The 12,342-nt window shown below is 49.5% G+C and overlaps 1 protein-coding gene across 1 annotated transcript in view; it reads right to left on the reverse strand.

Moving 5' to 3' along the window:
* PTPN4 (protein tyrosine phosphatase non-receptor type 4) overlaps positions 1-12,342 on the reverse strand; it is a 1,253,225-nt gene that overhangs the window by 1,173,274 nt on the left and 67,609 nt on the right. The window contains exon 2 of the mRNA XM_078682081.1: positions 1,853-2,007. Within this exon, the coding sequence (XP_078538207.1) occupies positions 1,853-1,990 (138 nt within the window). The 5' untranslated portion in view covers positions 1,991-2,007. The remainder of the gene's footprint in view (positions 1-1,852; positions 2,008-12,342) is intronic.

Here is a 12,342-nt window from a genome sequence, read left to right on the forward strand (position 1 = left end):
AATCACAATTATTTACAGATGTAGGTCAGGAAATCTTACTACTAGAAAATATTTGTGAACTGCATTTTAGCATGAGCAAATATGCATGTGTACATCTGTTCACGTGAAAATCTATTGAGCTGTAACAAACTCACATTCCCACCAACCACTTCCCCCCCTAACACCAGAAGAAGTTTTACTTCTGCCCAAGTATAGAGTAAATATCCAACCTTTCTCAATCTGGGAAAAGTTTAGAGACAAGCTGATGAAAATCCATAAAACATACAAGTTAGTAGGTTTGCACAGACTCAAAAGGGTAGTCCAACTGTAGAGAACTATTCCTTACCTCTACCTCCAGCCCCATTTGTATATCTGCGGAAACGTGACAAAATAAGAAAATTGCTAACATTCAAACCTTACTATGTTATGAACTCTGGTATAATCAGCGAGGCTATTGTCAAAGCTCTTATATAATGAGATTGCTGCCATATTTTGTCGCTGCACTACTTGTCACCAATGGGGCAAGTGGATTTTGTTACAGGACAAGTAGATATTTTATGTAGCATCCTGTCCCATGGACAAGTAGATATTTTATGAAATTCCACACACCTGATTGATAGTTACATTTGTAAACTGATTTTGGGTTGTTTTAACAGTTATATATGTTATATACGCCCATTTGTTAGAATTTTAAGTAGAACAAAAACATTTACCTATCATAATGGTATGTATCTGTTGGTAGAGGCATCAGGCAAGCCAAGTTGGCTATCTACAGGGAACAGCAAGATTACCCTCTCCCTCAGCCTGGAATCTAAAACTGACAACCATATGCTTTTCATAACCGCTGCTTAAGCTATAGTAAGCAAATGCTCCACTGTATTGGTCATTAGCACACTTTTTTAAATGCTGCGATTGATGTAGCACAGGAGAACATATGCAGTGCTGGCACGAACTATTGTGAAGTTCTACTCTACGTTTAGTGGAACCGAACAAGGACTGGGGCAGGTGTTCTGTTTGTCTACCCGTGTGGGGGTTATTCGGGATACAGATGCGAATGGACACATTGGCTGCAAGCTATTAAACAGTAACCATCTCTGCTAGGGCTCATAATTGTGGGGTCCACAAGTCTTATACTTTACCAATGTTCACTTCTGGTACATTAACAATACACTTTTTTTTAAGTTTTTCAAGTTTTATCACTTTTATCAGTGGATCCAGGGATCAAAAACAGCTATAGCTTTCTTGATAGGCAAATATTCTGGAGGATGCCTTTTGGTTTAGTAATCACAATTCTAAGTATTTGTATCACTCCAAGTGCTTTAAATATATAGACATGTTTCAATACCAGTGCAGAAATACACCTATCACAAACAAGCACGCCAATACATCTAGAAAGGATCTAATTTGTGGGAATAAATGCTGTGGGCTAATGGATTAGTGGGAGGCAGGGTGGTATACCTTGCATGTTTGCACTGTGGGACAGCAAAATGTACACATAAGTACTCTGTTCCACAAGAGAACTGAATAAGGAGGTTCACTCATCTCCCCCCCTTTCCCACACGAACCCAAAATCCTGAATTTAGCTAGGCAAAGTCAACAGAAATTAAAGTTAGGTTTTTATAAGCATGGTTGGGTTTAAGTGTTTACTTTTTGTATTTTTCAATTGTGAACACTGAATGGAACATATTTGCCATATCAGGCGACTTCTGATGAAAACAAATGGGGTATCAAATCGTGAATCTGGTATTTTAAGTCAACCATGGAGCTAGTTACACAATTTTCTCTAAAACTGCAATTTTCAAATCAATATTCCAACATCCTACACAATGTCAGAGATACCATCACACTTGCTCATATTCAGGATGACACTTACATTGATTTTGAAAGCTTGTATAGTGTTATCCAGGAGAAGAATATTGCAGACCACCTCGGTGTGCTGTCGATCTCGTGCCAGCTCTGATGCTCGTACATTGTAGGTTCCGCCGGTAGGCAACCGAAAACGTGCGGTCATTACTGTCCACACAGGGTCTTCAAGAAGGGAAAAAGACATACATTGCTGGAGTGACTTATGATATGAAATATGGGAATATAGAAGCATCAGGTTATTATCATGAACCCCTCACCACTGAAAACCACAATTCCTAAAACCTTCAACTTTAACTTTAAAGGGACATCCAATTTAGATTGCATACATTGAAACATGTTAAACTATAAAGCTTCTAAACAGTTGGCAAGAGTGAAATGGAAACAGAGGCCAATATGCATTTAAGCCACGCAGTGTGTAATATTTTCCTAAATGATACTCATTAACCAAAAATCAGTCATCTTTTAACAGTGTATGCCAGCAGTTCCCAATTTTGACTTAGGACCCCTAGTGAATCGCTACTGGAAGGCGGGGACCCTAAAGCAATTTGTACAATTTGAAACTTAAAACTGTAATTTACAAAAATACACAAACATGCGCACACTCCAAAAAATATTCAAATTACGTAATTATTAATTTCACAACTGAAAAATATATATACAATTCTAAGGCTGTTAAATCAAACACACAATATGTATTTTATGAGTGCGCTTATACGTGACCATCAAAAAAGAATGCTCCATGATTATTAGATTTGCCCAAGATCATACAATTTGGCCAAGCAGATTTTCCACTTTCACACTTTGCATCCACAAGATTGGTATTCTCTTCCTGCCATCAAAGGTTATTACTTTGTGCTTAATTCTTGGAGGACGAGATTAAACTCTGGGTGACAGGCAGAAATTTTACTTTCGGTAGCTTTACATAGCACTAAGCTCACCCAAAGAAACCAGATGTTCACAACAGGTACAGACTATGTGTCATGTTTCTTGCTGATCTCTAGTGGTACAGTACACAAATCGCTACCAGTTAAGAGTTTTCATTCTTTACCATAAACCGTTCTTCGGTGCTATATATTTTGGCAGCACCCCCAACAATTTACACAGATATCCAAACAATGAGCGGCTGCCCATGTGTGAGCTGTTTAGCCTCAAAACAACACATCTCACACACACAGTACTTCTGCATGTGGCGAAGTGTGGCCAGATGTGGGAGAGGGAACAGGTGTTGAGAAGGAACTGGGCACTAACATTTTTGAGATTTGCCATTTCTCACGCAAGTCCATTTCCATCACCCTGCCCGGCGAACGGAGGCAGGAAAATAAAACAAGGCCGATCACCCAGCAGCTCACACAAAGCCCAATGGTGATTTTGAGAGGATGCCCCTGTGCCAGGGGTGGCTCCTCTACAATGGCGCCCCACTGGCTCAGAGCCAGCAGGTGTAAAATAAAACAATCTTTTACTATTGTTTTATTTTTCATTTGCTGGCTCTGAGCTAGCGTCTGCAGGGACAACACAAGTATGCTGTACCACAAAGCATGCATCTGCAGCACAGTGTATACAAACACAGTTGGGATATTACGATAGAGCAATCTGAATTAGGGTTGCCTACCGAATTAATTGCAGGTATAATGGTCAGCTTTCTATTCTACGCAACAGAACTGTGTATTCTCGCAGTAAACTGCGAAAAAGAACATTTGGTTGATCAAATAATCAAAGACAAAATTGTACGTCACTGTTACACAAAAGAACAGGAATGTCTTCTAACCTGTAGGAATCTAGAGTTTGGCATAAGCTGTAACCAATGCTGTCCTCAAGGGTTTTTAATCCGCAGAATCAGAAGAAAGCCATAAGAGTATGAACCGGATTTTGAGAGATAGATGGATGGAATTACAATGATTTAAAAAAAAAATATTGAGATAATGTCTATTAGAGAAGAGGATGAACAAAATAAACCAAGTGTGGAAATAAACAGCACAACAGCAGGATGAAACTGGTCCTGTCCTGTCAAGAGAAAGACGCTCAAGACCTGGCTCATCCTTTCCACAGCATCATAAATATTGGGATGATACAACGAAGTAAACCTATCTTTAATTCCAGAACAATGTAAAAAATTCAACATCTCCTGAGACTTAAACTGAACTCCATTGTCAGTCAATAGAGAAGCTGGAAATCCTTCCTTAGCAACATCACACATAAATGTAATTATATTTGTGTCCATTCTGTCACTGTTCTCAATTCGACTCATTTTTTAAAATAAATCCACCAGATGATAATGTACTTACAAGAGCCTTGGTCCTAAAAAATAGGTCCCATAAGATCTTAAGCATAACTATCTCACCATAAACTTGGGCACTCAAAAGGGTGGCAAAAGGGATTTAAAGTTTTCTGTGACTTGTCAGATCTTTTATTACAGTCCCTGAAAAAATGTTTAGTCTGAAAGTTAATTCCTGCCCACTAGTATAATTCTTTGACTGCCACCAGTATAACTCTTTGACCCTTCTTTTAGTTTTGACAATGCCCTTCAAGTGATAAAACAAAAGGTTTTCTCCTCAATTTTAAGGGGAGATTAAGGATCGCCTCGCAAAAGAAATGGGAAAGAATAGCGTATTTAGTTTCTGACTTCTCAAAATCCTTATATACTGGAATCCTTTTTAGGTTTCGCCTGGGGCCGGAGCTCCTAGCTCGGCCCAGGAGAAATCTTTTGTTTTGCAGTATGGGGGACTTGAATCCGCCCCTTCTTCCATTGGCTAGCTCCATAAATGGAGGCTAGCCATTGGAAGCCGGATCTGTCCGTCAAGGCCGGACCAGATTCGTGGGCGTTCCCGAGATTTTTTCCCTCTCCACCCTTTTTGCATCGTCATCGGGCGGTGGGCGGAGTTTCGTTTTTTTGTTTAGGTGTTTGTTTTCGTCATTATGCCGACCACGGCCGCCAGAAGATGTCCAGGTGAGTGCCCGTTCCCGCCCCCCCTCCCGCTGACCGTGTGCCCGTTCCCCCCCCTCCCACTGTTCGTGTTCCCGCCCCCCTCCCGCTGTCCATTCCGCCCCCCCTCCCGCTGGATTGGCTGAGAGCCAGGGTTGCCAGCCACTCACTCAGAGAAGGCGCCATTCCAATGCACCGGACCCCGGCCCAGGAGCAGACAGCAGAGGAGGTGCGGACCCGCCCGTTCAAGTATGTTCAAGTTTTTCTTTTAAACTTAATTTTTAAAACCCCTGTCACCATCCCTGCGCGACCCCCCCGCGAGTATTGCGAGCCACGTTTTAAAATTATTATTAATCCCCTCCCCCGCTCCCTCTCCCCCGATGCTCTCTCCACCGTTTGTTATTGGCGAGCGCCACTGAAACACCATTTTCTAAGATAGAATGTGGGGGTGTTACATCTGGTGCGTAGCAGTTCGACTTAATTGTTGTAGTACTCATATATCGCATTACACCCCTCGTGAGGCCATGACGCGCTGTGAGGACGAGATGCACACTACATGGTGGCAGAGTGCTTGGTTGGAAGGGTTTTATGGGAGCCGATGTCATGTAGGAACTTGGAAGCATTTTGAATATTCAACGTACGAGACCACCAAGTAGACAAACTGACAGCTGAGGAACGTGACTTTTCTAAACGAGGGGCCCAACTGCACTTGAAAACAGTTAACGCAAATGGATGGAGTGGCTAAAAACAATCCCGATGTGTCCGGAAACCATCCTGACGGAACAAGCTGAGAGTAGGCAGAATACATGAGCCCTGCCCGGATCAGCCAGGATTCTAGTTTCCTTGGAACTTAAAAAAACTGAAAGTAAAGACAAGAGCGGCATGTCTAAAGAGTTTGGGTAGGTGCCCCCTCCCTGCCAGCGCTACTCGGAGTGTGACTAGGGTGTCAGGGAGCAAAGCCCGCTGCCAGGCAGTGCCATCTGCAGCCGCACAACATTGTCTCCGGCAAACAAACACATCTGCCTCTGCCAGTGGGTCCCCCACTGTGCCGCCCATCTGGAGCAGGTGAGCTAAGAGGCGGGTCGCAGGGCACAGCGGGGCCCAGGGGAGGGGGAGATGGCACGTCGGGAAAGCGGGCAACGCGGCACAATGTCACATCCTGCTGGCGTTGTGTGCCGAGAAGCAGATTAAATTACCCTCGTTAGCGACCGTATTTTTAATGGCTGACTACGCCTAAGTAGGCAGGACACTTGCAGTCTCACCCTCACCTCTGCCATATGCTCACGCCATGCCATGGCCTGCTAATAAGCAAGCTACCACCGCCACGGCAGGGCTTGCTAATAAGCAAGCTACCCACGTGGTTACCACAAACCGGTGCTGGCGTATTGGGCTAGTAGTTATGCCCCCCTGGTGGCATCCAAAGAATCCTACGCAATAGCCAGGATGTCCGCAAAATGGCCTGGCGAGCAGACCACCTACCTGGAAGTGTGAGCGCGCCCTGAAGCTCATATGTTAGGCCAAAAGGACAGCAAATGAGCCCTATATGTGCCAAGAGGCAATTTAGTTAGTTGGCAGCATGCGCTATAAAGCACAATTCTAAACACAGAACGAGTCGCTTTAAAGGTAAACCGGGCACGAGGTATGCGGCGCAGCTCGGGCACGGGTTACAAGCTGCGCGAGATGTGCACAGCTATACTATAATTATGCGGTACATTATTTCACAGGAGGCAAAAGTGCCCGACAAATTATCTACCTGTGGCTATTTTACACAAAATGGAGATCACTGTAGAGGAAATACATTCATTGCGCCCATCAGAATAGGGCGCTGAAGAAGCAGGTGACAACCTACTGGTATCATTCAGACTATACCCTCGTCCACCGCCCAAGAAACACAATGCCCTTTGCCCACCTTCAGAGCGCTGCGGCGTTCTGGAAGTCCCCAAGTGCTCGCAGGACAACGTCCCTCCCTTATCTCTCACTCCCAAATCAAACGAACACCAAACCTATCAGCAAGGTGCAGAACTCGCCCTGCGATGTGTATTCCGGCAAGTGTCTCGGCTTGTCACTTGGGTGGGAGTAGAAAGCCAGCAAGGTGTTCAGCACGAGGACTCGTATCCTGTCGCCTGGAATCGAACTAGAAGCCTGCAGCAGCTTCTGAGGAGTCTCATAGGCTGCCGTCAGGTGTGAGCTAAACGCATCCGCGGTGCATTCTGTGAGGAGACTTGTAGCTTGTCACCTGGGTGCAGACCATCAGACTACAATGAATATTCTGGGAGGTCTCCTAGTTTATCAGTAGGCAGGAACTGAAAGCCTACAATGTGTCTTTTTCTCCAAGTGTTGCAGCCTATCACCTCGGAGCAGACCACCACCACCCTGAGATGGGTTTTCTAGGTAGAGTCTCACAGCATGCCACCTGCGTTACATCCTGTCACAGAAGTGAGAGAAGAGTTTGGCAGACTGGCACCCTTCAATGCATCTCCTGGGCAGTCTCCTAACCCGGGGCGTAGTTTTGTCAATGACATTCAGGGGCTGCGAACCTCATATTTCCCCCAAGTAAAAAATAAAAATGTAAAATAGCGGTTGGCTGCAGGGTAGAGAGGAGATGACCAAGGTTTGCTTTGGACTGTTTCCATGAGAAACAGTGTCAGTACTGAATTGAATTAGGTGGGCCTCTCTTTAAAGTGGCACACTGGGGAGAAAAAATGGTGGTTTGGAATGATGCCCGTTGGTGACGAGCTAAGTACATCCATCACCGCTACCTTCTTCCCGGAGGACTGGAAACAAACGGAAGTGAGGCCCCTCCTGAAAAAAACATCTGCAGACTCAGCCAAAATGAAGAACTACTGGCCCATCTCTCTGCTCCCCTATCCAGCAAAAGTATTGAGAAAGCAGTAAACTAGCAACTCACCCAACACCTACAAGAGCACAAACTTCTGGATCTCTCCCAATCAGGATTTCAAACTAACCACAGCACCGAGACAGCCTAGATTGCAGCCACAACTACATCAGATCCCTGGACAGTGGGGAAACAGCAGCCCTCATCCTACTGGAACTGTCAGCCACGTCATCACCAGCAGACTGAACTACGGAAACACCCTATGTAGGAATCACTGCACGTCTCCTGAAGAAATGGCATATAATACAGAACTCAGGGGCAAGACTCGTGCTCTACCTCCCCAGAAGAGCCCACTTCACACAACATTTCAAGGCCGGACCAGATTCGTGGGCGTTCGAGATTTTTTCCCTCTCCACCCTTTTTGCATCGTCATCGGGCGGTGGGCGGAGTTTCGTTTTTTTAGGTGTTTGTTTTCGTCATTATGCCGACCACGGCCGCCGGAAGAAGTCCAGGTGAGTGCCCGTTCCCGCCCCCCCTCCCGCTGACCGTGTGCCCGTTCCCTCCCTCCCGCTGTTCGTGTTCCCGCCCCCCTCATGCTGTCCGTTCCGCCCCCCCCTCCCGCTGTCCTGTGCCTGCCCGCCCCCCTCCCGCTGTCCGTGTGCCTACTGAATCCGCCCACATTAGGTCGTCAATACTGGAGACTCCGAGCTATTCCCGCTCCAACATGTTGACTAATACTCAACAAAACATTCTTTCTTCGTCTGGTTAACCAGGTCAGTCTACAATTAAATTCCTTTCTAGTTGGCGACTGAGTTCGCTCCCATTGGATGATGGCAGCACGTTAGCGCCACGGGGACGGATCCCCAGTCCTCCTTCTTTGTTCACGCACGCACGGTTCCTAACGTAGCGTCCGTCTGCTGTTTCTATGTGGGCGTTGGAGGGCTCGGCGCCCCCAGTTCCGGCCAGTCCCTCCCTTAGTCGCCGAGCCTAGGAAGAGTAGCCAGGCTGGGAACAGCCGCCGGGCGTGATGAGCGACCCGGCACGGGGCTGGATGGGGACTTGAAGGGCAATTGCTGATATAGGGGAACGGGCACGTCGCGAGGCAGCATGGAGCAGGCGGTGATCCTACGGAGCTTTATCCAGCGGGTGAGAGCCATGGAGAGGAAGGAGCCCTGCGGTGACGACAGCTTCTGTAGCGACTTCATGGTGAGTCCTGGGCACTGGGATGTTTCAGTGGTACCGTGGGAGCTGGATGTATATGTAATTAAACTAATTCGGGACCGAAGGGTAAACGCACGAGCGCCGGTGGTCTGTGCGGGAGGGGCACTGATAAGCTGTGGAGGAGAGGCTGGTGGGCAGTGTATGTTATGGTCCTAGCTGGAGAGGGACCGATGAGCTGTGGAGGGTAAACGCAGGTAGGCTGCGGAGAAGCATTGGGGCGGTATAACGGATTATGACAGTTCCATACAGCGGTGGCTCTGCCGGTGGTGTGTTCAGGACAGACGCTGTTGGGTATGAGCTGTTTTGTTCTGTAGGAGAGATGCAATGTGTAAGAAGCAATGGAAGCTGCAGTAGATGCTATGAGTGCTGGTATTAACAGTGGTAGCTTAGAGCTCTGCAAAAGAGCCATTGGTTAGCTGTGCACGAGGGCCATTCGGAAGGCTGTAGGGCAGTGGCGCTACATGATGGGCCCTGTGTGTCTGCAGAAAGGATAAGGGCGGTAAAGTTCTTCCAAACGAGCAAAAGCACACATGTCCCATCTGAGACTCTGATGAATTGGTGAAGGATGAGTAGGGGCAAAAGGATGGGACATCTGTTATTCCCAACATTGGATTTTCACATCTGACATATTGCCTACTCCTCAAATAATGAGCGGGCCATGTTTCTTACTAGTTTCTGCGAGTAATACTTGGCTGGGTGTATTAGCTGTCAAACCATTCATTAAGTTTGCCGTAGCATTTAAAGTAGTAGTGACTGCTAGGTCATGTTTACTGAGCCGCGAGTGTACGTTGACGGGTTCATCTTTGATTAATACTCCCAGAACACGAGTGAAGGGGGCTGGCAAACTATGCCCACCTCTTGAAGATTTAGCCTGTGCTTTTCCATGATTGCACCTACTGTAAGGTGGGCCTGTGTTGCACAAAGAGGAGAATTGGTCTGTTGGCTTAATTGTGCCCCAATCCGTACCCAGTCTTTCACTGGAATCCCCTTGTTCTCTGTGGTGTTCATGATATACGGATGCCCTCGGACTCCAAGAGGCCGTTGCTGACCGTGTGTCATGCAGGGATGGTTAAGCCCTCGGATGTTGCTCAAGGCTGACGGGATGTTGGGAGGGTCTGGGAGTGAGAGGAAGTGCTTCCCTGCCCCCCTCGCTGTGCTTGCTTCCCTGCCCCTTCGCTGTGCTTGCTTCCCTGCCCCCTCCCTGTACTTGCTCTCCTGAGTGTGTGTGTGGCTCTGGGTGGGTGTGTGTGGCTCTGGGTGGGTGTGTGTGGCTCTGGGTGGGTGTGTGTGGCTCTGGGTGGGTGTGTGTGGCTCTGGGTGGGTGTGTGTGGCTCTGGGTGGGTGTGTGTGGCTCTGGGTGGGTGTGTGTGTGTGTGGCTCTGGGTGGGTGTGTGGGTGTGTGTGGCTCTGGGTGGGTGTGTGGGTGTGTGTGGCTCTGGGTGGGTGTGTGGGTGTGTGTGGCTCTCTGTGTGTGGCTCTCTGTGTGTGGCTCTCTGTGTGTGGCTCTCTGTGTGTGGCTCTCTGTGTGTGGCTCTCTGTGTGTGGCTCTCTGTGTGTGGCTCTCTGTGTGTGGCTCTCTGTGTGTGGCTCTGGGTGGGTGTGTGTGGCTGTGGGTGTGTGGCTCTGGGTGGGTGTGTGGCTCTGGGTGGGTGTGTGGCTCTGGGTGGGTGTGTGGCTCTGGGTGGGTGTGTGGCTCTGGGTGGGTGTGTGTGGCTCTGGGTGGGTGTGTGTGGCTCTGGGTGGGTGTGTGTGTGGCTCTGGGTGGGTGTGTGTGTGGCTCTGGGTGGGTGTGTGTGGCTCTGGGTGGGTGTGTGTGTGGCTCTGGGTGGGTGTGTGTGTGGCTCTGGGTGGGTGTGTGTGTGGCTCTGGGTGGGTGTGTGTGGCTCTGGGTGGGTGTGTGTGGCTCTGGGTGGGTGTGTGTGTGGCTCTGGGTGGGTGTGTGTGTGGCTCTGGGTGGGTGTGTGTGTGGCTCTGGGTGGGTGTGTGTGTGGCTCTGGGTGGGTGTGTGGCTCTGGGTGGGTGTGTGGCTCTGGGTGGGTGTGTGGCTCTGGGTGGGTGTGTGTGGCTCTGGGTGGGTGTGTGGCTCTGGGTGGGTGTGTGTGGCTCTGGGTGGGTGTGTGTGTGGCTCTGGGTGTGGGTGTGTGTGTGTGGCTCTGGGTGTGTGTGGCTCTGGGTGTGTGTGGCTCTGGGTGTGTGTGGCTCTGGGTGTGTGTGGCTCTGGGTGTGTGTGGCTCTGGGTGTGTGTGGCTCTGGGTGTGTGTGGCTCTGGGTGTGTGTGGCTCTGGGTGTGTGTGGCTCTGGGTGTGTGTGGCTCTGGGTGTGTGGCTCTGGGTGTGTGTGGCTCTGGGTGTGTGTGGCTCTGGGTGTGTGTGGCTCTGGGTGTGTGTGGCTCTGGGTGTGTGTGGCTCTGGGTGTGTGTGGCTCTGGGTGTGTGTGGCTCTGGGTGTGTGTGGCTCTGGGTGTGTGGCTCTGGGTGTGTGGCTCTGGGTGTGTGGCTCTGGGTGTGTGGCTCTGGGTGTGTGGCTCTGGGTGTGTGGCTCTGGGTGTGTGGCTCTGGGTGTGTGGCTCTGGGTGGGTGGGTGTGTGGCTCTGGGTGGGTGGGTGTGTGTGGCTCTGGGTGGGTGTGTGTGGCGGTGGGTGTGTGTGGCTCTGGGTGGGTGTGGCTCTGGGTGGGTGTGTGTGGCTCTGGGTGGGTGTGTGTGGCTCTGGGTGGGTGTGTGTGGCTCTGGGTGGTGTGTGTGTGTGTGGCTCTGGGTGTGTGTGTGTGGCTCTGTGTGTGTGTGTGTGTGGCTCTGTGTGTGGTCTGTGTGTGTGTGTGTGTGTGGCTCTTGGTGTGTGTGTGTGTGTGTGTGTGTGTGTGTGGCTCTTGGTGGGTGTGTGTGGGTGGGGCTCTGGGTGGGTGTGGGTGGGTGTGTGTGGGTCTGTGTGTGGGTCTGTGTGTGGGTCTGTGTGTGGGTCTGTGTGTGGGTCTGTGTGTGGGTCTGTGTGTGGGTCTGTGTGTGGGTCTGTGTGTGGGTCTGTGTGTGGGTCTGTGTGTGGGTCTGTGTGTGGGTCTGTGTGTGGGTCTGTGTGTGGGTCTGTGTGTGGGTCTGTGTGTGGGTCTGTGTGTGGGTCTGTGTGTGGGTCTGTGTGTGTGTGGGTCTGTGTGTGGGTCTGTGTGTGTGTGGGTCTGTGTGTGTGTGGGTCTGTGTGTGTGTGGGTGTGTGTGTGGGTCTGTGTGTGTGTGGGTCTGTGTGTGTGTGGGTCTGTGTCTGTGTGTGTGTGGGTCTGTGTGTGTGGGTCTGTGTGTGTGTGGGTCTGTGTGTGTGTGGGTCTGTGTGTGTGTGGGTCTGTGTGTGTGTGGGTCTGTGTGTGTGGGTCTGTGTGGGTCTGTGTGTCTGTGTGGGTCTGTGTGGGTCTGTGTGTGTGTGTGTGGGTCTGTGTGGGTCTGTGTGGGTCTGTGTGTGGGGGGGGTGTGTGTGGGGGGGGTCTGTGTGTGTGGGGGGGTCTGTGTGTGTGTGGGGGGGTCTGTGTGTGTGTG

This window comes from Lissotriton helveticus, chromosome 3_1 (genome assembly GCF_964261635.1).
Source record: "Lissotriton helveticus chromosome 3_1, aLisHel1.1, whole genome shotgun sequence".
Lineage (NCBI taxonomy): Eukaryota > Metazoa > Chordata > Amphibia > Caudata > Salamandridae > Lissotriton > Lissotriton helveticus.